Below are 27,201 nucleotides of genomic sequence, written 5' to 3'. Positions count from 1 at the left end.
CTCGATCCACCCCAGGGCCACTAAGATCTATTTCGACCTGAAGAGAGAGAGAGAGAGAGAGAGAGAGAGAGAGAGAGTGTTGGTGGCCCTGTATGAAGAGGTATGTGGCGTGGTTTGTTGAGAGGTGCTTGACCTGTTGTAGGGTTAAGGCCGAGCACCAACGCCCGCATGGAAAGTTGCAGCCACTTCAGGTTCCCCAGTGGAAGTGGGAATATATTTCCATGGATTTCATCACCAAATTACCGAGAACCGTGAGGGGTGTCGATGAAATTTGGGTGATCGTTGACCGGTTGATGAATAACGCTCACTTCATTGCTATTAGTGAGCGCTTTTCCGCAGACAGACTGCCAGAGATGTATGTGGGATAGGTGGTATCCTGGCATGGAATACCGATCTCTATTGTGTCAGATCGAGATGTACGTTTCACTTCCAGGTTATGGAAGAAATTCCATGAGGAGTTGGGTATGAGGTTGCATTTCAGCACCGCTTACCACCCACAGACGTTTGGACAGAGTGAGCGGACAATTCAGATGCTCAAGGTCATGCTTCGAGCATGTGTATTGGACTTCGGAGGAAGGTGGTACATGTACCTACCATTGGATGAGTTTTCCTATAACAATAGCCACCATTCGAGTATTAGTATGCCTCCCTTCGAATTGTTGTATGGGAGGAGGTGTCGGACTCCCATCTGTTGGGGAGAGGTAGGGCAGTGAGTGATGGGTAGCACTGAGATAGTGCTTTAGATGACTGAGCAGATACATCAGATTAGACAAAGGTTGTTGATAGGTCAGAGTCGCCAAAAAAGTTATGCGGATAGGTGATGATCTGAGCTCGAGTTTCAGGTTGGTGACTTCGTACTCCTGAAGGTATCTCCTTGGAAAGGAGTGATCCGAATCAGGAAGAGGGGCAATCTAAGGCTCCGGTACATTGTTCTTTTCACGGTGAGCGTAAGGGTGGGCAGGGTAGCATATCATTTAGAGCTACCTGCAGAGTTGAGCTAGATACATGATACCTTCCACATATCTCAGTTGAGGAAGTGTATAGCCGACGAGTCGGCGGTAGTGCCACTAGAGGATATACATGTGGATGCGAGCCTGAATTATGTTGAGAGGCCGATCGCGATCATGGATCGGAGGATCAAGGTTCTGAGGAATGAGGAGGTGCCCCTGGTTCAGGTCCAGTGGCAACATCGGAGAGGGTCCGAGCTGACTTGGGAGCCGGAGTTGGAGATGCGGGAGCAGCACTGCCGAGTTGTTTGCAGAGCGAGACTTCGAGGGTGAAGTCTGATTGTAGTGGAGGAGAATTGTAACACCCAGAATTCCAGGTATCATATTATAATTATTTAGTTGGTGTCAAGAAGAGGGACTCGACGAGTTGACGCCTAGACGCATCGAGTAGGATCGTGATTGTCGACTGGATTTAATGAATGGACTCGACGAGTCGGCAGGTTGACTCGACGAGTCCGCGCTGTGGACAGAAACCCTAAATCCTTGAGATTCTGCCCTAGTTAAGGGATCTTATGGCCCTCATTTGCGGCCACCTTCATCCTTGAGAGCACCAGAGAACCAAAGAGCATAGAGAGAGAGAGAGAGAGAGAGAGAGAGAGAAAGAGAGAGAGAGAGAGAGAGACACACAGAGAGAGAGAAAGAGGGAGTCATTTTCATCATATCTAGTGTGGTTTTGCAAGGAAGAAGGAAGGAGGGCAAGATAGATGTCTTAAGGAGCTCAGATCTGCTACCATTTTATCAGAAGAGGGTACTAGAGGTATAAATCTATGCTCAATATCGTGTTTATGGTGATATACTTGAATCTAGGGTTTTCTTATCCCTTCTTTAGCTTGGATTCGAAGCTCACAAGGTCCCAAGGTGGAATAGCTCTTAGATTTGGACCTTAAGAGGTCCAGAGAATCCCAACCATTCTACTTTATGCTGTTACATTAGAGGTATGAAACTAGGGAGCCATTTTAGAAGCTATTTCACCAAAAGAAGCATTATGGACATTGCATGAGTGTAAAGACTGGACCTTTACATTATTTTCGAGCATTGGGATGTCAGATCTATAGGTTGGAGTAACAAATCTAACCTTAGAAGGTCAGATGAGTGTAGCTATGGAAGAAACTCATCGATCCCTATGAGAACTCGATGAGTCGAGTAGGGGTTGCCCCACGATTCATGACCAGTGGTAACTCATCGAGTGGAAGGTTCACTCAAAGAGTTGAGTGAGACTTTAGAAGGATCCAGAGGACACGTTTGGACTCGCTGAGTCACCTATGTGCACTCGACGAGTCTGGTCAAAGTTTGACCGTTGAATAGAGTTGACTTCAGTTCATCTTGGGGTTTTGGTCAAGTTGGTCCAAGAGAGGTGAGGAAGGGGTAGAATGGTCTTTTATCCACTCTTTAGAAATGAGGATAAGAGAAAGTATTGATTAGAGATGGTATTATGTTAATAGGAGGAGGCTAGGTCAGGTTATTGAGCGAGAGGTTATCCGACATCCTACAAGGTGAGTCTTCTCACTATACTTTACCTAGAGTGGTAATTACGTGTGACCAGAAGGTCTTATGTGCTATGATGAGTATGTGATGCATGCTATTATATGATATGTATGTGCTATGTTATGTTATGAGTATTATGATATGGACCGGAAGGTCAATAGTGTATCGGCCGGAAGGTCAAGATGATACAGACCGGAAGGTCAGTGAAGTGGGATCGGAAGGTCTACCAGGACTATGGGACAGAAGTCCCCTGAGACACATTGATCGGAAGATCTTGCAGAGTTGTAGCCTTGAGTGACATATGTGTTGTATGTTGTATTTTGGGGGACTCACTAAGCATTTATGCTTACCGTTTATATGATATGTGTTTCAGGTACCAGTGAGGATCGCGGGAAGGCTCCGACATGATCTGTAGACATTGATGGAGTTTTATTTATTTTGAGATTCTGGGATATGTTTATTTGAGATGACAATTGACACTTGAGTTTTTGGAAAGAATTATGTGAATTATGTTTGCTTTAAAAATGAAAAATTGTTTTAAAAATTCACATTGTTACAATCGGCCTTCTTGTGGCCCACCTGGTTGGAGAGAAAACATAACATGCTTGCCCCTTGAGGGCAATCCCTGCTAACATGACCAACCATACCACACTTGTAGCAGTCCAAACCCCTGGAATGACCAACTCCATTGTGCAGTTTCCCGTACATGCTACACTGACTCCAGACTTGTTGGCCTCTCAAACGTTGATAAAAATTGTAGGCCTCTTCCCGAGACATTCCACTACCTGCATTTGATATGTCCCTCTCTTCTCCAGGTGCTCCAAGTTGATCTCCAGCTCACAGGCCCGAGAAATCATATCATTCAGGGTCTTGCACCCTGAAATACTCATAAACTCCCCCATATCAACCCAAACATATCATGATACCTCATCTTCTTAATTTCCTCATTTTTTCATACTACAGAACCAATCAAGTCCTCTCCAGGATCTTGGACATGATCACTGCCATAGTCTTAGTAGTCTCGAGGAGATCCTGAAACTCTTACGCCAACAGCTGCACCTCGATCACCGATGAAAACTCTGCTCGGAACCTGGTCGAAAAATCATCCCAAGACATGACATCAATTGCATCATCACATATCTCACAGCCAACCTCCTCCCACCAATCCCATGGCCTGTCCTTCAGAAGACAGGAAGCATATCTGACCTTCGCTTGCTGTAGGTAGAAACTTATCCTGAACATGTTATCCATATCCGCTAACCACCTCCTACTGAAAATAGGTTCCTCTCCCCATAGAACGCATGAGCTCCACAAGCACGGTACTCATAGAAAGAAAGTGTGCGAGCTCCAACGATAGGCATAACCTTAGCATGGAACTCCCCCCAAGCGCTCATCTAAGATCTCTGAAATACCATGATAAATCTCCGATGAGATGAACTCCCGTATCTGCTTGATAATCGGCTCAGTGCTGCACTTGAGTCGGAACCAAAACCAAAACCAGAACCAGAACCTACTTCCTGAGTCCTCATCACCAAACTGAAATACAACATGCCAAAGATCAGAAAAAACCAAAGAATCCGCCTCCCATAAGCTTCTGAGATTCTCCAAGACTCTACATGATTAACGTATGGATCATGTGCTTTCATAAGTACGGTCCTATTACTACCTTCCACACTTTTCCATACTTTCCTCAAGAATCATCATGAATCCTCTAAGTCACTTACTCAACTGATGCACTAAAAACTCACTAAACAACACCACCAAACCCATTGAAACATATCCTAGGCTCTCCTAGGTTCCCAACCCCACCCAACCCTCAGTTACTGAAGGACTGTCACACCCCAAAACTGGAATGACATAAATCATTTTGGGGCGGAGGACATCATGTACAGTATCACAACACAGACTATTAGTAAACAAGAAAACAACATCATCCATTGCATTAATAATGTATCTTAATACAGGTGTTTCGTATAGTTTATAAGACACCAAAAATATGAATCAAAATAAAAAATGAGTCTTGAATGTGCTCCATCTTCTCAAAAGCTGGCATCGGTACCTATCTACTGATGACCTGAGACTACAAGTTATTTTGAAATAGTTTATCAGCTTTAAAGCTGGTGAATTCATAAGCATTTTAGTGTCATTGTTTGTATGAAAATGTTTGTATTGGTGTTTAAAGTAGGAGTTTGTAAATGTTTGTATCTCCTAGAAAATCCTATATTTTCTGCTAAAAGTAGCCTGCTACCAAGGCCAGAATGTTCTGTTTGTTCATTTCTTATGAAAGTGTGTAATTTTCCCAAGTGTGACTATCATTAACAAAATATAGTTTATACATTACCGATTATGTGATAAGATCACAAAGTAAAGGTAATGGGAAGATAATATAGTACTGTAGTGTGGTATTATAGCAACTACCATTGTACTAACTACCTTAAACTAGCTATTAAAGAAGGTAAAATGTGATATGATTGTAACCATACTTGATCGACCTAGTAAAACATGACGCTCGAAGACGTCAAAATGGTATGACATTCATCACCTGAAGACCTGTAGGTCCCACTATAGCTAGCAGCAAGGTGTAGAACAGTCAGTCCAGTATAGATATATACACGAATTCACGCTCTCCCTTCAGAAGACTCTGGTTACAAAACGAGCCATGATAGAGATGCCATTCCCCGAAGTTGTGGCTCACATTTATGTTATAGTATGTATGTATTGTATGTACTAGTGTAGTGTATGTTCTCTATGTCTAGTATGTAGTATGTTCTCTTGTATAGTGTAGCGTATCTATTGTTTCTAATTATAGTATTCTCTATCTGTTTCTCATCATAGTATGTTTGTATAGTTTCTCATAATAGTAAGTTCTCTTAGTTTCTCATGATAGTATATTTGTATAGTTTCTCATAATAGTAAGTTCTCTTAGTTTCTCATCATAGTATATTTTTATATTTTCTCATAATAGTATGTATTGACTCATGAATGAACTGACTCTTTGTATGCTTCATTGAACTAGAAGTAATGAGTAGCATCTTCCTAAACTATACCTATGATAGTTTACTAGTAGAATTGTTTGTATAACTGAATGTATTGTACTGAGATAATAGCTTTTATGTCTATACATATATACATAATTTATGACTAAGGATCCAACGACACTTGAACAAACAACAGGGTACTCTAAGTCCACAACCAAACAAGGAACAAGAAATAAAGTGAGTTATAAGTCTTAAGTCCTTCAATCCTTACTTATATAACTATATATGTATTAGACATGGTTTTGACAATATATAAGTTTGAAAGTTGTAAAAGAAAAGGTTTGGCATATAAAAGTGAGTTTGGTAAAGAGTTTAACATGTAGAAGAGTTTAATAAACAATTTGAAGTAGTTTGTTTGATAAAACAGTTAAAAGCATAATAAATCTATTTGTTTGATAGTTATTAATCACATGTGATTGATATAATAACTATAAAGTTTCAACTTGTATCCCCTCCCATAAAAGCATTTAAAATCATTTAAAATGTTGATTAAGGGATATGAACTCACATGTAGTGAGTAGATTGGATGAGCAAGTGGTACATGATGCTAGGTGTCAAGTGAAGACTTGAGCACACACACGGATCCTAGTTAGCACATAATGAGACATATATGCATCTAATTAGTGATTTAACAGCTAATTTAGCAAGTATAGACACCCTAGCATGGAAAACACTTTGATTCAAGTGTTATAAGTACAAAGGGTTGAATTTAAGGGTTATATGGCTTCACCTTGGAGTTTACGGCCTAAGTGTAAACTCCCCATGAGTTCACGGCCAAGGGTTTGCCGCCCATATGAGTTTACTGCCGTAAACTCATGGTAAGTTGTACAATTTTGATTTTTAAGGTCCTTTACTCAATTTGGAAGTGTTCTAGACCTAGTTCTAAGGCTAAGGAATGAATTAGGACTCATTTGCACCCATCATTAGGGTTTACGGGCAAGGGAGATTGCCTTGGCTGTAAACACCCTTTGTTCTTGATTTCTTGGTGTTTTCAAGTCCTTAACTCATCAACCTTACTAACAAACATGTATAGGAGGTAAGGACTTACAATTTGAAGGCCAATTGAGGGTGTTTTCGGCTCAAAATGCTTAAGTGTTCTTGGTGTTTTTGATGATCTTTAAGATCTAGTTTCAAAAGATGAAAGGTGTGGATGGATTCAAGCATGAATCAAGAAGAAGTGATGTATAACCCATAGATGGAATGATTTACTTACATTATTTGAAGATTAGAAGCGGAAGCTTATGATCCTTGGGAGAGAAATCCGATTTCTTGGGCTTGGAAGGTGAAAAGTGATTAAAAATCACTAAGGATCATATATATACCATGGAGTTTACAGCTACCTTGAGTTTACGGCCGTAAACTCAATGGTCTTGACCGTAAACTCCTTTTTTGAGGGCTTAAGGCTTGATTGGTAATTTACAAGTTCAATTGACACTTCCTTTCACTTATTCCCTTGATGTATTTAAGCTCAGAATGCTCAAACGGACTCCGAAAGTGCTAAAAGTTAGTAGAAGCAAGTTTAACTTTGATTGAAATGTAGGGTTTATAAAAGATAGAAATTTCGGGTTGTCACAAGGACTCCCACCAATGTCAACTAGCTTCCTCATGAATATAGTCACATGCAACAGAGATCGGACAATCCTTTGAGTAAAATACTCAACCCTAGAACGGTTGGTCTCAAACAAGAGTTGTGCAATAGGGTCAAATCCATCACTTTAAGATTATTTAACCTGTGCCACATGTGACTTAACATATTCACTTAGGAGTCAATTCAGATCACTAAGAGTCCCACAAAGAACAAAGCAAGCTGCATTCAGGCAACGAAAAATCTAACCAACATATACTAATTAAGCCACTCTGTCCATTTATTTGGAATCGATACTAGCATGCAATTCTATAGCTCATACAATCAGGCATATAAAGGCATCTCTTCTATCATAGAATACTGAGCAGATCCTTAGCCCTAATATAGCATGCAATTCTCATAATCATATCATATAACATAATAAACATGTATTGATATTCTAAGAACCACTTACTTGAGCTCGGCCGATTGAACGCATCACACCGCTTTCTTTGATTAGAAATTTCTTTTTCATTAAATATTTATTTTATATAAAAGTTCACCAAACCCTCAGTTTGAGTTCAGGCACACCCGAGAGTATGCCCGAATCCCTCAAACCAAGGCTCTGATACCAACTTGAAACATCTCGGAAATCATAGGGTAAAATTTTCATTTTTATTATAATCAAAACATTCATTTAAATTTTATTCAAACATTTAGAAGTATTTCAAAATAAAACAATTATCAGAGTTCATCACCAAAATCATGAATTATAGAAACCACGGGTGTATGCGCTGCGATTAAGCTGATCCCTTTCCTTTCGAACCGGAAGTACGTAAAACCATGGACCACAAACTATAAGCATGAAGCTTAGTGATTTCCCTACATACCACATACCATACATATCAAACAAGCCTTACATATCATACATATCCAACAATGAAAGTGCTATGTGCCAACCATAGTCTTTCCATTATGCCACGAGCCGTATCATGGTCTTCCTTGCCAGGTGGGGGGCCAAAACCCTGAGTCTTATAGACAAGTTCCAAGATTCACCTCCTGGTCTTCCATGCAAGCATCACAAAGACACCTAACATACATTCTACAACTAAATAACTAATTAACTGCCAAAGTCTAGACTCTGTTGTTGCATACATATTGCTAAGGGCCATCCCTGGGTCTTCTTAGATATACAAACCAAATGGGCCGACATTGGTGCCTTTGACCCATAGGACAATGATGAGACTCACCTCAACAGCTGAACCTACGAAAATATCTCAGACTGCAGATTCGCTAGAATTCCCGTGCTATCAAACAAACAACATCCTAATTAACAATTAAGTATCAAACCAAATCCATTAATCCATAAATGGTCCAACTAACCGAGCCTACTAATAGCCCAAGCCCATTAGGCGGCCCAAATCCTCGATCCTAGGCCCAACAAGGCAAGCCCAACAAATAAATACAAACTTTAAAAAAAATCCTCAGCCCAACCAATTATGCCTAAAAACTTAACCAGATCCCAAAACTAAAGCCCCAAAGTCCAAACGGTCCAAACAGGATCCAAACTCAAAGTTGTAAGTTGGTTACATATGCTTGGTGTACAGTAGTCGATTGAGATTGGGAAAAAAACTTAGTACGTGGGGCGTACTACACATTACGTGGGGGGTAATGGTGTCCTACCAAAATTCTTATTTCCAGCTTAACCCATTAAGTACTTTTCATCCAAACCTCAGAAAACCTTCCTTATAAGTCCTTAACTGATAAAGTTGGCAACTTTATCAGTTTTCATATCATAATGGGACCCAGCTTCTAAATATAACCATTAACACCCATATTAAGCACCTTAACACATGCATGGTCCATTCTTAAACATCAAGCAAGCATTTTTATGAACTAACAACATCAGAAGGGGCAAGATCTATCACTCCAAGCTCTTGGAGTGGCTCAAACTCAGAAGGATAACTTAAATACACCATAAAAGCTCCAAATTGTTCCCTAAACTCAAACTAGCATAAAAAGAAGTCAAGATAAGAACTTTTTACCTCCTGAAGCTTCCCAAGAGTGTGAAGGTTTTGGATCTACAAAACCAAGGCCACACCAAGCTTGATCACCAAGATTCACTTCCTTGAAATAACACTAAAAACCTTTCAAAATCACCTCCAATTTTAATAATACACCACCAAGGGGATTAGGGTTCGAAATGAGGCTCTAAGATCAGTGAAGTATGAGAAATGAGAGAGCCTTAAAAGCTTATAAGGATGTTTAAATATTTCCTAAACCCTAAAAAATAGGGTTGGCACTCTGCTCATTACGCTCGGCGTACCTACCCAGGCACGCGCCAACCCACCATACACGCATGGGACCTTTCTGCTAATTTATTCCACCAAGGGCTAAAATTGCCAAAAGTTCAAACTGCCATAACTTCTTTGTTATAAGTCCATTTTCAACGAACTTTATATCCATGGAAAGGTGACGAGAAGCCCTACGCTTCTAACAACTCATCACCACCGCCTTAAAACTTGGCGAACAAGAACCCAAAATTCATAAAAGGCCTGAATTAACAAATCATGATTATACCATTGGGTTTCGAATCACCATCGAACACTTGTATAACTTAAACTATAGCACCTAACATCTAAAAAGAGCCAAATTCTTTCATCCCTAAGGCCCTAAACCTCATGACAACTTATGATTGGGCCGCATCCCCGAATAATGAAGCAATTTGAACCGGATGTTACATCACCACTTTGAGCAGAGACTATTTCTCTACCTCATGTTTCTATTGTCCAAAAATATTATTGTGGCCTCAATATATAAGCTCAAGAATTAAGCTAGCTTATGAACACCAAACACAGCCGTACTTTGGGGCATTATATCACCTATTATGTCTTCAACAAAAGCAACAAAATATTTTAGAAACAATCAAAATAAATTTCTTAAACCATCGATCTGATGTTGTTTATAATTAATTAATGAGATATAATGAGTAATAATCATTGTTATGACAGACGCTTTTGCTGCATAGCTTTCTCAATACATCAAATGACATTTTATATGTGGAGTGTCTAACATTTCCATCCGAAAGGATTTGTTAAAAATTCTTAATGTTCTTATATATACAAACAAAGAATTTTATGATGGGTTAACGTCATAAAAATCCTTAAGTTTTTAGGGTTTTATCGGTTTTGCCAAAAGTTGAATTTTATGTCCGTTTTTACCCTTACATTTTCCAAAAATGTTCAGTTTTACCCTTTTACCGGTGATAAATAGTTTTTTAGGTTACCATTATATTACTTTCGCAAAAAACCCATAAGTTTACAACTTTTGTATGTTTTTACCCTTAAGTTTATAATTTGTTATACTTTTACCCAAAGCATTTTTTTTTTTCATATTATACGTATTCATGCAGAAAAATTATAATAATATACGAATTTTTTTTTGATTAATTATTGTATTTACATTTTTTTAATGTTATATATATATATATATATATATATATATATATATATATATATATATATATATATATATATGGTTTTTTTTTCCGTGGATAAACCGTTTAAGATGTAATAAAAAACAAATTAATATGTTTTTTGAACCACCAATATATATTTTTATGTATTTAAAAATATACATATCAATAACAAAACTTGTTTAATCATAAACATGTTTATATATAACATTAAAAAATATAAATACAACATTTAATTAAATATTTTTTCGTATATGAACACGATTTTTTTGCATGAATACGTATATTATAAAAAAAAATACTTACGGTAAAAGTGTAAAAAAAATATGAACTTAAGGATAAAAACTGTAAATTTAAGGGTTTTTTGTGAAGTTAATTTAATGGAAACTTAGAAAACCTGTTATCACCGGTAAAAATGTAAAACCGAACATTGTTTTGGAAAATATAAGGATAAAAACAAACATAAAATCCAACTTTAGGTAAAATAAACATAAAATCCAACAAAACCCGAACATCAAAGGTTTTTATGACATTAAGTATTTTGTTTTATTAACGACTAAAGTAGAAAGATTACAACATCCAAGTGGATGGACTGAAGTGTATTTGGATGTAACCCTCATTTCTTTCACGATAATTAAGGTAGGTTTCCGCAGTTGCAACAATGTTGCATTGTGATTATATTTAATAGTCATGACCTGGTCCAGCAGATATATACTTAAGTCATTTGGACTCTTGCTTTGGGGGATAAAAGGAAAAGGGCTCCATAAAACATTTAGTCCAACAAGATAGGTACATCTCCTTGACAATAATAATGTCTTATAACAATCCATTTTTCATTGTGGTCAAAGCATTATTATGTACTAATTGATGATCATAATTTTCTTGGTAGTGTATTTTAAAATAGTCATTTTTCAGACGAAGGGAGTGTTCTAAATCCTTTAAAAGGAATGGTAGTTACAAACATTGAATTTATGATAAGATTAAGTTTACAATCAAGTCTCTTTATTGATAAAAAGTAAAATTATCGCTGATCAGTCAAATCTTGTGATGGATCGATTATGGAAGGTACCGATAGTCATATTTATGCTTGGTATGCATACTGTGGTTCCTCTTGTCTTTAGAGTTTGTTTATTATAATATATAGCTTCAGAATTTAAATAGTCAAGTAGACGTTTTACAAACATTCCCTAGTCATACCCTAGTTTACTCGTATCTAAATTAGTTTTTTTTTTTTAACAAAAAATTCCAACTTCTTCGTGTTTAAACGAAATTTGCGGTGTATCTGCAGAAATTAGATAAATAAATTGATAATATATCATGATTTGTTTTTCAGAATTGAAGTCCTCTCGTGTGGTGGATGAAATTGGAAAGTTTTTCATGTCAAATCGTATTAATATAGAAATAACTGAAGGACAATTGGACAAACGTTGTATTTTGGAAAACTTAAAAATAGAAGTAAAAGGTTGGCGTCAAAGATAATAAACAAATAGGGTGTTATTATATATGTAGTGTGGTTAGCATCACTCATTTTCAATAATAGATATGATTGTAAAGGGATAAAAACATTAGCTGCCGACAGTTAATTTGCTTAGAAAGCGGTTTACCTTTAAACATAGACATGCTTTAACATGTAACCGTCTTCTTTTCACGTAATCTCCAACTACTCCCCTTAAGACAACTGTATGTTTTTTTTTACAAATTTTGCATTGTAGCCTAGCAACGTATGCAAAAAGAGTACATTGGTTCTCTCTCTCTCTCTCTCTCTCTCTCTCTCTCTCATATACACGTGTGCAGACATTGAACAACACAGAAGCGATAGAGAAAGAGATAGAGAGAGAGAGAGGGTGATGGCTTCTTGAAGTGGCAATGGTGATGATGACAGTGATGTTTGTGGGGTGTGCCTCCAGAGAGAGAATGTAAAGAAAGATATGGGGGTTGTTAATTGATAGGTAGAGTAGAAAACGGATTGGAGGGGGACCTCTTTAGGCCCATAGAGAGAGAAGCCAGAGAGGGAGAGAGAGAGATGATCATTATGTGAAGTGGAAGCAAAATAGTTTGTATCAATTCTCATACACATATGATGATTACCTTGTGAGTGAAGAAAAATGCATCGAAAAAGACAAGTTTGAGTTAAAGACAAGAAGACCAACCATCTCTCTCTCTCTCTCTCTCTCTCTCTCTCTCTCTCTCTCTCTCTCTCCCTCTCTCTCCCCCTCTCTCTCTCTCTCTCTCAGCATATATGTACTATCTGATCTCAAACAAAGCCCAGTCTCCCAACAAGGAAACTCGACTTTGATCTTTTGTTGCCTGAGGAATATCAATCCTATATTTGTGATGAGAAAGCCAGATCCGATCATGAGAGAAAAGGTGTGTAGCAATACGAATAGCAATAAAGGAATGGTGAAGCTTAGAAAGGGATTGTGGTCACCTGAAGAAGATGAGAAGCTGATGAATTACATGTTAAGAAATGGTCAAGGGTGTTGGACTGATATCGCCAGAAATGCTGGCCTACAACGCTGTGGAAAGAGTTGCCGCCTTCGTTGGATCAATTACTTGAGGCCTGACCTCAAACGTGGCGCATTTTCTCCACAAGAAGAACAACTCATTGTTCATTTGCATTCTATTCTCGGCAACAGGTGTGTGTCGCCTCTCTCATGCTCCCTTGTTTTGTTCATATATAAGTAGCGAATAATGTGTATAACGTATGCAATGGCAGAGTTTAAGCATATAAACAAATTAAATATGTAAGCACGCACTATAAGGGTCGCTAAAAGGTTCCATATACGAGTCATTGAACATAACTCTATCCCAGATGTACCATGAGTCATAAAGGTTTTAGTATGTTATATGGGTTATGATGTTGTCAATATATATACGTACAATGCTCACAATGTGAACTTCAAATAGCTATATATTTTCTTTTATTCTCACACAATTGTTGTGATCATATCCAAGGGAACATATATGCGAGAGCTATGTGAAGAAGGTAGTATATCTATACTCCGATGGTTATGCCTTAATAAAATGAACAGTTTCATCTATAAGGTGGATAATCTAGATTAAGATCTATAGATTTTCAAACATTTATCATAATCATGCATTGATTTATAAACAACATTTTCTGATCATGTCAATGTTCCTCAAATTGTAAGATTACACGAAGTAAGAGAAACTTATTTATCATTCAATTCTTTTTTTTTTTTTTTTTTTTTTTTTTTTTAGAATTTACAAATTCTGTAATAATATATGCTATTTCTATTTAAATACATGGATCACAGTTATTAGGGGACAATGAGTTTTTATAAATTCTTTTCGAGTAAACTGGATAACAAAGAAGAGTATGCAAAGAACCTAACAACAATGACAATGTATTTCATAAAGCACCTATCTATAATCTTGCATTATGTTCTTTATGTAAAATCATTTTATTATCTCACTGCCATTAATATTTTGTTTTGGTTTTTATGTAAAATCATTTAATTATCTCACTGCTATTAATATTTTGTTTTGGTTTACAACATATATCTCACAAGAATTATCACTTGATTTTGAATTTCTGTAGTTTAATATTGATTGATATATTAATACATGTATTAGAAGTATATTTTAGTAATAACAAAAAAATGGAATGACGATCAAATACCAATTTCTTGTAAAATAATGCTAAGTAAATGCGCAATTCTAGGTTTAAAAAACTAACAAATTAATGTAAATTTGATCTTTTAAAATTGAAAAATAAAATTTCTTTCTATTTTATATTCAACCATTAACATGTATAATACATTTTTTTTTTCTCGTCTTGACATTTAAATGAATAGGAAGATAACGAATATGTAGCGGAGCTTTTTTACTGGACAAATAACAGCATGTTAAATGATTTAATATAATACGTTCTTATAACGACCTAACAAGTTGCATCCATTCACTATCCCATCATTTATTGAAAACGATAGAACTGTATAATTACGTTTTGCTTAAGAAACGGGAAAACTCTTAAAATTGTTTTTTAATTCATCTATTTTTAACAAGAACGAAACTTACAGTTTTTCTTTTTCAAAAAAAGCAACATGCCTATGCCTCTAACATAAGGACTATATATATGCCTATATATGGAAATTTAATTAATACTGTTACAATAAAAATCACTATGTAATAACCGTAGAACTTGCTGATAACACCACATCTTTTTTAGAAATTAATAAAACTATCATAATACCCGGTGCACTAAATGTCAATCGATTGTAAATTGACTTAAACCAGCTGATAAAACTTCTGTTATTTTATCAAATTAATTAATGTTTTCTTATTTGCTAATAATATATATTGGGAAGTGATTCGTACACAACAATTTTTTGCCGTACATAACAATTTATGCATTATAAAGTTGTACAATACAACACTTTAAAGCACAAATTGTTGTGTACGGAGAAAAAGTGTTGTGTACAAATCAGTTCCCATATATATTCAGTAGTTAACGGTATGTTTCTAAAAGGCATTTATTTTATAGTATATAGTGGATGGTAATGATTATTATTAGTTGCGGAAATTAAGGTTGTTTGACAATTATTATTTAAACAAATTCAGGTGGTCTCAAATAGCAGCTCGTCTTCCGGGAAGGACGGATAATGAGATAAAAAACTTTTGGAACTCCACGATAAAGAAAAGGTTAAAAATGAACAACAACGTTTCTAGAAGCTCACCAAACAATAGCATTGACGAAACATCCTCGGATCCAAGTAGAGATGTCATGGGAGCTGGTATGTTCATGACCATGCATGATCATGACCTCATGGCCATGTGCATGGACTCATCACTGACATCCACAACGACCACATCATCCTCATCCATGCATAACAATTCTATGATTATGAAGGGTCATGACCAATTTGGTCAATTACCATCACTCCTTCAAACTCACATCAGTCGTGACACAAATGGTGACTCAAGTTTGTTTAATGTTTCCCCATGTTTAGGAGAAGTTGGTATGGGAGGAGACGGCGGAGGATATGGGGATGGTGGTATTCTTGAAGTACCATACATGATGGGAATGGAAAATGAAAATAGTAACCTTGGGAGTGGGGTCATGGATGGAGATGTTAATGCTAATGCTACTAATTACATGTTTGAGAAGAAATCAATCAATTTTAACCACCACTTTAGTGGGGAGATTGATGGGAAAGTTAAAGTGGAGGAGGTGGTTGGTTTTGAAAATCATTGGTCGGGAGAAAGCTTGAAAATGGGAGAATGGGATTTGGAAGGTTTATTTGCAAATATACCTTCCTTACCTTTTCTTGATTTCTAAAAGATATTTTCTAATTTTAGGAAATAAGAACATTATGATAGAGAGATTATACGATACAGACTCCTCTATGCAATTACATCAACTTCTAAACTTTTAATTAGATATACAATCAGTAGCTAGTGTTTTGATCGTGGCCATAAGTTCAAAAAAAACTTTCTAGAGATATATACTTGGATATATAAGTGATTGGGCACATGTCTTTCGGGGAGGAAAACTGAGTTTATGGGTCCATATATTGGCATTTGTCATCGATCGTATGAAGGCTGTTGAGAAGTTGACAAACATAAAGGGTATTCGATATAGATGGAAATGTGAATAGCGAAATGTATTGTAGAAAATAAAGAGATGTAAACTTGTAGTGTTGTATACACTAGAAATAAAGTGAGGCAGCAAATTGTGTAATGGTGCATATGATTTTTTTAATGTTCTTTTTGAGCAGCATATTGCAAATATTCTTTTTATATGTACAAACTTAATAAAAGCAACTTGGAAAGGAATATTCTCTCCTTTTATTTGCATGCATACGTTATTTGTACATCTATGTGGTAGCTTAGGCTTGTGGGATACACGACATTGTGTTCGGCAAGGTAGTTTTATTTTCGGCATACAACCCCCTAAAGGTGGCATGCCGAGTAACACATTAGACCGCATTGTGTTGCCAAGTTAGAGAAATGTGAGTTGAGAGAAAGTTGTGGTTTATTTTCTTTTTTCTTTTTTCTTTTTTAAATTTGACCCACCCGTTAAAATGTGTGGGTAAAAATAACATGACTTTGAGATCGATGCCAAAAATCAGATGTGCCAGTGTCCCATGTCACTTGGCAACCACGTCCCTCCCCATGTAAAAGTAGAAATATATTTCTCCTACTATTATGAAAATTCAAAATATAATTAATGATGCGTAAACGGTTTTTTCTGCATTAATTGTAGAAAGAAATGTAGTAAGTTGAATTAGTAGTTGTTTTTATTCTCAAATGACATGGTATCAGGCCAAAAACCCTAACAAGCAATTTCCCCTTCCTTGTCGTTTTCACCCTATGTGATCGACACTTCTTTCTCATATTCTTAATCATGTCATCTCCTAATCACAAAATATACGATCACACAAAGATTAAATCATACGTTTCGCTAATCCTAGATTTGGAAGGGATGAACTATGATCTATCTTGATGGCACCTCCAACAAACCGACTGACAAAGAAATGTGTAACATTGATAGTATTAACAAAAACTGGTTATTTTACACGTTATCTCACTTTTATCATACAAGCCGATTGCACTGCTTCTCAATTATGGAAAAGCCTTGAAGACATCTTTGATGACAATAAAGAAACCAGGGCCATGGAGCTCGATAATGAACTAAGAAATATTGTTCTTGGAGACTCCTCGGTCATCGAGTATTGCACTCAGATCAAAACAATCTTCGACTTGTTGTCAATTGTTAGAGCATCTGTCTTGAATATGCCAACAATAATCTTCCTCCAATGTTTGATCGCATAGCCACCATGATTCGTCACAAGATTTCGTTCCCCTCTTTGCTAGAGATATGCTCCATGCTCACCATTGAAGAACATCACATGCTTTAGAATTAAAATTGCCTTCTTAAAGCCCCATATCAAGATAATGATGTGGAATCTAGGTTACAACTGCAATGCCATTGTAACACCTGGTTCCTGGTACGTATTTTAAATTTGAGTAATTGCATGTTTCACACTTGGACTTGACGAGGTGGAGGCCCTACTCGTCGAGTAGACTGGATATTGGATGCAAGTTTTAAGTAATCTATTCGACGAGTTGGGATCCCAACTCAACGAGTAGGACCGCCTAAATGAAACCCAAATATTTAGGGTTTTACATTCTATTTAAACACATTATCTCATCCCACTTCAGCCTCCATTGCCTCTCATAGTCCAGAAAAGCCCTAACTAGAAATCCTAAAGCCATTGGAGTGTTCTTGAGCCATTTTTGTGTGTTTGTGGTTGTTTGAAGCTTGAAGAAAGAAGTGGAAGCTTGGTGGTTCTAGAAGAAGGAAGTAAATCATGAGGTGTTGCTTCATTACCAGCTCATTCAAGGTAAAAAGCTTCAAACTTGACCATCTATCTTTTAGATCTCTAGTTAGGGTTCATTTCTACCTTTTCTAAGCTTTAGAAGAACCAACTTCGAGGTTTTGTGGTTCTCAAGGGGGAGGACTTCAGATCTGAAACCATTGGGGGTTCTCATGCCATAAAGGTGACAACTTTATGGCCATGGGAGTCCCATGTATCATATAAACCTCATTTTAGAGCCTTTTGAACCAAAAGCTGTTGGATTAGTGTCTAAGTCCATAACTATTTTGGTATGTACTTGACCCGATGGTGCATGGTCCTTTTGGGTTGCCTTCACCAAAGCAACTTGATTGGAGAAATAAATAAAGAGAGAGAGAGAGAGGTTATTATGATTTATTAATTTGTTGTAAGAATAATATATTAAAGGAGAAATCATATTTGTTTAATTAATATTGGTCAATAATTAATTAAGAATTAATTTTGTGATCAAGTGTAATTAATTAAACTAGAGGGGCTGAATTGTAATTATGTGATAGTTACAAAATAAGGTAAGGATTATCTTATTAATGGGTTGGACGAATCTAAGGTGATAAGGCCTTAGAATTCGACTAGGATAAGGGTTTCTAAGACTTATCTTATGGTTACTTGGTAGGCAAGCAACTAGATAAGGATAAGGACTAAAACCCTAATCTTTACACCTATATAAACCCCCTAAGGCTCATGAATTCGTCTAAGCCTTCCCAAGGAGTCCTAAGGACGAATTCCTACCTCTCTCCTCTCTCTTTATACCTTCTCCATTTGCTCTTGGTGTTTGTAAGCCATTAGAGGAGTGACACTTGTGACTCTAAGCCTTCCAAAGTCAATTCAAGGAGGAATTGGGATTGTTAATGCTACATAACAATCAAGGTAATATCTTAAACCTAATTATATGTTAATATCGATTTCCATATGCTAGAATTAAGGTTTATAGTCTTGGATTCAAAGCATGTACAATAGAGAAACCTAGATCTAAGCATTAGGGTTTGTATGAGCACATATGATGTCTTATAACCAAAACCCATTAGTGGTATCAGAGCCTAGATTAATTTCTATTGTATTGATGCTTTGTATGTTGAAAAAATTCGATTTTTGTGTTTCTGGGGGCTGAACTCGCCGAGTTCATGCTAACTCGACGAGTTCATCCCTGACTCGACGAGTCGGCTGGTCAGATGGAGGGAAAACCGGGATTTCTTGCTGTTTTTGCTTAAGGATAGTTTCCTTATCTTATTAGATCAATATAAATCCGATTTTATGATATATTTGACTATATTCTTGATCTAACTGAAGATATTTATCAATTAATAAAATATTTGTTTCCTTATGTGATAATTGATTAATTATTTTGATTAAATTGGTAAATTGTTTTGAAAGAAATCATTAAATAAATTAAATATGGATAATTATGTGATTAATTGTTAATTTAGATTATTTGTTATTTGATCCTTATGTTATGAAATGTTTCATATTTTCCCCTTTAGGTTTTATAGTTTAAATTTGAACCCAAAAGTTTTGTTGTTTTGAAATTTAAATAGTTAAAACCCTAATGTTTTGAAAAAGGTTTCAAAACTTGCCATCAAGTTTTGGAATTAAAATTTTTATTAATAGTTTAATTTGATGTATATTTAAATTCTAAACCCTAATGTTTTGAAATGTTTCAAAACTTGCCCTCAAGTTTTGGAATTTAAAAGTTGATTAAAAGTTTAATTAGGAATGTTAAATTCTAAAACCCTAGTATTGTTTTGAAAAGATTCAAATCACACCCTTATGATTTTATTAATTAATTAAGGTGTATAATTAAAAGAAGTTTAATAAATCCATAAAAGTATAGGTTTACAATTTAATTGAATTAAAGGTATAATTGTTAAATTTAACCACATAGTATTTTAAAAGTGTTAAAATACACCCTATACTATATATAACAGTAAAAGTCTAACATTATATATATGTATGAGTAAAAGTCAGCCTTACCGTTAGTAGGCCTCATTCACGAAGCTGGTCTATAAGGGGTGTTTAAGGAAATTGCCTATAAAATGACGATTGAATAGGTATCCACTCTTACCCACCGCACTCTTGACTAGTGGAGGGTCGTTAGCCGAACGGGTAGGATAGGACGAAACCTTCCATTATATGTATGATGAAGTATAAAACTAACTAAATGTTTTCATAAAATTCCCAATCTTAGTTACTTAGGCAAAAGTGAATTGATGCAATTCCATGAAATTACACTTTGTGCCCTTGCGAAGACGTTAGTGGAGCGTGTGTGGTTTACCGGCACACTAAATGGTTCTAAGCAAAGGTAGCAAAGGGTGACTCAATGTTTGTCATAGTTCGGTGGAGCGTGTGTGGTTTACCGGCACATCGAATAACTGACTGTAACATGTGAGGGCACCATGTAAGTTTGCATGGTTATTCACACCCGCTTTGTGATCCTCGGCATCCCAGTCACAAACAAGAGGGGCATATCGAGATTTAAACATGCCATTGAAAGTTCAATGAATCTCAAAGGATCTAGGAGTTTTCATAGATTTAAAACTTAAATTTCTTTTTCATTTGTCGTGGTGGAAATTAGTGAATCGTCATTCACTTACCTTCAAATATTCTTCAATTAGGGTTACGGCATCCCTCTCCCGAGTTGTAGAATATTGTGTTGGGTCCTAGCCTTAGTATTTCATTTGGGTGATTTACTAAGGACTCAATCTATCAACTAACTTGAATTTGTTTTCTCCCGTTTTGTAGATGTCAAAGTTCGACAACTATGGTCTTCTTAAATCCCGTGGAACAAGCATTCCACATGAAGATGATATTCCACGATTCGATCGAGGAACAAGAAATCATGCTTCACTTCCTCCTCCTCCTCCTCAAATTATTCTCCCTAACCCACAAGTTCAAAGGCTTGAAAAGTTCAAAATCACTCAAGCCCCTTTGGCAAGTATACATAAAGAAGGAAAGACCGTGTGTGCACACGTCCTAGGGATGAAGTCACACATTGATAGGTTAAGAATGTTGGGATCCGTTGTCTGTGAGGAAATGGATGTTGATTGGGTTCTTCAGCCACTTCCCAAATCATATAGTGAGTTCGTAAGAGAGTACTATATGATGAACTACGACGTGACCCTTATAGATCTCACCTATATGCTTATTGATGTTGAATCAATAATGATTTGGCGCAATAGAAAAACAAAGTTGATTGGTGAATCTGCCTTTGAGACCTCTATGGATATAGACAATGGCAACGAAAGACATGCTATGATTGAAAAGTTTGATCATAAGAGAAAGGCGATGTCTGAAGTAGTTCCATGTCCTGTTCCAAAAGAGTCAATTTGCTTTTATTGCCAAGAGAAGGGGCATTGGAGACGAAGCTGCCCTATTTACCTAAGAGATCTAAGAGATGGGAGAGTTGAAACGTATGGCTCTAAGTTAGGTAAAATCCATTAACTAACTCTTTTAAGCTTCTATTCTAGATTCTTAATACATAATGTGATAAGATTACAATTGATGTTTTGTAAGATCGAAGAAAAGAAAGGAAGCTTAAGGGAAAAAGTGAGTAGAATCTAACCGTGAAGGAATGGATTTCGATCGCATTTCTCGAAGATTAGATTCTTGAGCTACTACTTAGAGTTAGAATTAGATTACTAAGAAAGATGTATTAGCATAAGTTTTTCAAGGAGTTGCATTGTAAGGACAAATTTTTCCGCAATAAAATAAATTTTGATTTTAAATTTTATTTATTTATCCTTACAATGGCGTGTATGAAAAATTGATGTTAAAATGTTTCTATTATTAGCAATAATGAATTTGGTTCTTATTATGTTATTTATGGAAAGTCAGGAATTTACCAAATAGGGAGAGTTTCTCATCGCCCAAGTTTCAATTGAACAGAAACTTGGAATCATGCATCTTGGTTGCACGATGAACGAGAAATTTCATATTTGGAAATTAGACTAATTCATTGACAAAGTGTCAAGTGAAGGACTTGGAGATCGAATACACAAAGTTGCGTGTTGATCAAGTCCACCATAAGAGTAACAAAGACATTCGTCATGATTTACTAAAGGTTTAGTAAATATGATTATGCTTATAAGATTAAGTGTAATTTTGAATTGATTGAATATGTTTAAATCAATAGCAGAACAAATAAGAAGAATCAAGTAGGCAGAAAGATAAAAGTTTCTCCATTCTAAGAAGAAGGGAGAGTACCTTTTATGCTTTATGATAGGTCTTAATGATTAAGAACCATATCTCAATTGATCCCCTAAGTAAGTCTTAGTACAATTGTATGTTTGAGAAGAGGAATCAAGAATTGAAGAAATGGTTAAATCAAGAAGTCTATCATACTTCGTTCCAATAACAAGTCTTAAAGTTAAGATTGTGGCAATGAGTGAAAAGTATTAAAAGTTTATAACATTCATAAAATGTGGAAAGTTGTGAAGTCTTGAATAAGACAAAGACCAACTTGGACCAATTTATGAAGTGTTTTGATAAAAGCTACACTAACTCTTGAATATTTGTTTGTCAAGAAATGGTTATTGACAAAAGAATCTTATGTGTCAAGGAGTCAGTGGGAGTCTTAATGGTCTTGAAAGGTTTCAAGAACAAATCAAATAAACCTTATCGATCATCACTAGCACACGAGTTGAGGTTTACAACCTATCGTGTTGACAATATTTTGATTCTGTGCTGTTCCAATTAAGTTAATTATGCATGTGAGTTCTATGAGTTCTCATTTTGAACGCATAAATGGAAAAGCACCTTAATCAATGAAAGGTACATTGATAGGAAAGGGTGAGCTGCTTAACTACTTGGAAGACATGGTGGGCAGCTGTGCTACCATAAAGGCAAGAAATCAAGATTAAGAAAGTTCGGTCCATATGAGTTTGAATTTGTCGTAAACTTTGGTTTCAACAAATTCACATGGATAGAAACACATACACCATTTAAAATCTAAGTGTTATAAGGTTTCCTCCTTCATGAAAATGATTGTGAGGAAATGCTTTCACTAAGAAAGATTTTAAGAAGATAGTGATTGTAAAATTGCATTCTCGAATTCAATTATGGTTACGGTATCCCTTTCCATAATTTGAATTGTGATGTTTGGAAATTAGTCTTATGTGTTTAGAAACACATATGAACTATCGAAGGCAAAGGTGTATAAGTTCAAGAAGCCTTGATAAAAGATTATCAAAGCACTAAGTATTAGAAACATGGACTTAAGAAATTCAATAGGTATTGTTTTTCTGAAAGTTAAGATGTTTATGAATACATGTCGAAGCTAGTGGGAGCATAAGTGTTATGTTTTATAATAATCATCATGATAGTGGGAGCATAAATGTTATGATTGTATGATTATTAAGGAACGTATTGCAAGTTGGCAATATTAATTATAGAAAACCAGAGTTATACCTTGCAAAGTAGTAAGGGTTGTAAGGTTGTTTTGCTATAATTAAGGGAGAGAATATTATGCTTCATTTCAAATCTAAAGGATTAGGTTGAGAAATGTTAATAAACTTAGTCAAGGGTACATAGTGTGTTCTTAAAATTTCGATTATGATTACGGCATTCCTCTTCACAATTCGAATTTTGAGAACATAGCAAATAAAACATTATGCGTCGTGTCCCATACGCTTCGGGTATAGGATCGATTGCAAATGCTTTAATGTTTGACCATTCTAAAATTTTCCAAATGTCTAGCGCATTTAGAGGGAAAAGGGACTAGAATTGGTTTTGACTAAAATAATTAAACAACTATCAAAGGACAATCCAAAGTTCGACGAGGATTGGTCGCTTGTGAGTAGTTGGAAGTATAGTATTGGAAGATATGGAAATGTTCTCATATTGGATGGACCATATCGACATCATTACGAATAGATAAGATTCTATTAAAAATGAGTTGTCATATGGAAAATATGGAAGCGTGTTCATATTAGGAAGTAAATATTGAAAATCTATGACTAGATTAGAAACTTTTATGCAAAAGGATGTTCAAAGGAATGTACCTTGAGAGAGAGAGACATCATATCTAAGGAATTGTCTTGCAACAATCTCTGATAGAAGACTTTGTAATATCATTGGAAATAGTCTTTGTGACTTTGGTGCAGTGACATTACGAAAGGATCGTGGCATAAAGTGTTAGAATCTAGCATATTCTATAAGTAGCAAGAATTGATATTCTTACACTTATGAAAAAGGATTTGGAGTTGTAAAATGAGAATGATTGGAAATGTGTTCAATTTGTCTATTTTACAAAAGTAAGAACCATAGGTAAACATTGTGTGCATGCTAGGTGCATGTGACAAGTGTAATAATTCAAGTAAGAGGTTGATTACCCGAAACGACAAATAATGAGTAATCAATATGGTGATAAATAAAAGGCGTTTTATTTATACTCAAAGGTTTGAGGCCATATGGGATTAGTATTATTCTTGTGTTTCACATTTGCATGTTTTGACTTCCAAAATAATTGAGTTTATTAAGAATAATCGAATTATTCGAACGAGCCACAGTCATTCATATGTTGGAAGTAGATATGAATGAAGACTGTCGTGAATTGGTGTGTGGATTGTCTAGAAGAGTATTTGACATAAGCAAATGTTTTCTGCAACGTTCATGAGTGCTTATGAATATGATTTGAGCATTGGATTAAACCCATGCTCACTTGGATCACTCCATGAATTGTATTACGAGTGATTGGTGAGACGATAAAATCTTATATTCTTGAAACTGAGATGTGTGAGTTGTATCTTGCAAATCGGTTGCACATTGATAATATGTAAATGCACCAGTAACTTGGTCTTATAAAACATATTGTTGTGTGTAATTCTGTGGGTGAGTGCAAGCAAGCATTGTATAAAAGTTTATCCGTTCCTTTTATTCAAAGTAGAATAAAAGCGATATCTTTGGGCCCCTCGATGATTTAGTGATGACAAACGTAAATGCTTGGCCGGGCTAGGAGTCAGTCGTCATAAATCGGAGATCGAGAAATAGTACAAAGAGAATGATTGGAAATCATGTCTTACGATATCTAGAATGGAGGAATATATGATCCCTTATCTAAGGACACGCGTATCTGATAGGATCAGAGTTGACAGCGGCTTTGGAAAGCTACGATTGCAGATCAGGATCTGAAGTTATACGCAAAATAGTTATTAGACTTATCCAAGTGGGAGACTGTTGGATTAGTGTCTAAGTCCATAACTATTTTGGTATGTACTTGACCCGATGGTGCATGGTCCTTTTGGGTTGCCTTCACCAAAGCAACTTGATTGGAGAAATAAATAAAGAGAGAGAGGTTATTATGATTTATTAATATGTTATAAGAATAATATATTAAAGGAGAAATCATATTTGTTTAATTAATATTGGTCAATAATTAATTAAGAATTAATTTTGTGATCAAGTGTAATTAATTAAACTAGAGGGGCTGAATTGTAATTATGTGATAGTTACAAAATAAGGTAAGGATTATCTTATGAATGGGTTGGACGAATCTAAGGTGATAAGGCCTTAGAATTCGACTAGGATAAGGGTTTCTAAGACTTATCTTATGGTTACTTGGTGGGCAAGCAACTAGATAAGGATAAGGACTAAAACCCTAATCTTTACACCTATATAAACCCCCTAAGGCTCATGAATTCGTCTAAGCCTTCCCAAGTTGTCCTAAGGATGAATTCCGACCTCTCTCCTCTCTCTTTATACCTTCTCCATTTTCTCTTGGTGTTTGTAAGCCATTAGAGGAGTGACACTTGTGACTCTAAGCCTTCCAAAGTCAATTCAAGGAGGAATTGGGATTGTTATTGCTACATAACAATCAAGGTAATATCTTAAACCTAATTATATGTTAATATCGATTTCCATATGCTAGAATTAAGGTTTATAGTCTTGGATTCAAAGCATGTACAATAGAGAAACCTAGATCTAAGCATTAGGGTTTGTATGAGCACAAAGGATGTCTTATGACCAAAACCCATCAAAAGCCCCATGCATGAATGTCAAGTTCATAACTTTACGTGTAAAATGAACCCTAGGAAGTTAGATATATGTCTTTGGTGCATTAAGACCAACTAAAATCTACTAAATAATTTTGGACATAGAGGGACTCGGCGAGTCGGTTAGGTGACTCGGTGAGTCAGGTCATATTTTTCCCCAAACCCCTTCTGATATCGAGTGGTGTGTTCAGTTGGGAGAAGACTCACCCATTTGGGTTCGTAATGAACCTGAAGATCAACGTACTCGACGAGTTCAAGGATAAACTCGGCGAGTCCAAGGCAATATCCCAACCATATGAAGATGAACTCGACGAGTCATGGACTAAACACCTTAACTCGGATGAAGATGAACTTGACGAGTTAGAGGATGAACTCGACGAGTCAGTTGTAGAAGGTCCTGACTTGGTTTAAAGGAGAACTCGGCAAGCTGTTGTAAGGCTCAACGAGTAGGGCCGAAGTCTTGGCGTTTTCATGATTTCGGGTCTCGACGAGTCGAGTCAACTGGATGTTGACTTAGACCTAGTGTTGACTTTGACCAAGGTGTTGACCTTGACTTTGACTTTGACCTGAGCGAACCAGGAAATGGCAATTAAAAAGGATTGTTGTGTATAGGACCTGAGAGGGGTTGATTCCGGCAGCAAAGACAGTTCAGACACTTTACGACATCGAGGCGAGTTACCTTTCAGTAGAAGTGGGTCGAAGGCACCAAGGCCGACCTACTAGTAAGAGTTATAGTAGAGATAATTGTCTTTATGATAATTATCTGGTATGTTGCTACCTGTTATGATTATGTGCTAGTATGCTATGATGTTATGTGATATGCGATAGGAGGGGTAGGGTAGACCCCATTACCGGTCGGAAGGACCGAAGGGGTAGTTAGTACCCAGTTATGTTAGACAGTTGATGACATATGTGCTATGATATTATGTGGTGGTGGTAGGGGTGAAATAGTCCTCGAATACCGGTTAAAAGGACCGAAGGTGTAGGCCAGCACCTTGATATGCTAGGCAAGATACCGGTCGACAGGACCAAAAGGGAGGCCAGTACCCTGATATGCTATGCAAGATAATGGTTGGTAGGACCGAAGGGAAGGCCAACACCCTGATATGCTAGGCAAGGTTCCGGTCGACAAGATCAAAGGGGTAGTTAGTACCGAGTTATGTGATACATTATGTGTTATGTATGGTATGTGGTATGATGGTGGAACTCACTAGGCTTCGTGCTTACACTTTTTAGTTTTGTTTTCAGGTACCTTTACATCGAAGGGG

At 36.3% G+C, this 27,201-nt stretch overlaps 1 protein-coding gene across 1 annotated transcript; it reads left to right on the top strand.

Moving 5' to 3' along the window:
- The first annotated feature begins 12,468 nt into the window (after nt 1-12,468).
- On the top strand, nt 12,469-16,368 carry MYB83 (myb domain protein 83). Its single transcript, XM_078992739.1, has 2 exons — nt 12,469-13,205; nt 15,154-16,368. Exons 1-2 carry the CDS (start codon nt 12,904-12,906, stop codon nt 15,869-15,871), a joined length of 1,020 nt encoding a protein of 339 aa, XP_078848865.1. The 5' UTR covers nt 12,469-12,903; the 3' UTR covers nt 15,872-16,368.
- Nucleotides 16,369-27,201: the final 10,833 nt, after the last annotated feature.

The sequence above is a fragment of the Lactuca saligna genome, chromosome 1 (genome assembly GCF_052625555.1).
Source record: "Lactuca saligna cultivar CGN05327 chromosome 1, ASM5262555v1, whole genome shotgun sequence".
In the NCBI taxonomy this organism is placed as follows: domain Eukaryota; kingdom Viridiplantae; phylum Streptophyta; class Magnoliopsida; order Asterales; family Asteraceae; genus Lactuca; species Lactuca saligna.
Note: the sequence above shows the minus strand (reverse complement) of the source record. Positions and strands in the feature narration are given on the sequence as shown.

What these genes read in the sequence shown, in the direction of transcription:
- MYB83 (XM_078992739.1), top strand. Translation starts at nt 12,904, where the DNA reads ATGAGAAAGCCAGATCCGATCATGAGAGAAAAGGTGTGTAGCAATACG. An exon ending in CATTCTATTCTCGGCAACAG is followed by an intron (nt 13,206 to 15,153) that starts GTGTGTGTCGCC and finishes AAACAAATTCAG; the next exon opens with GTGGTCTCAAATAGCAGCTC.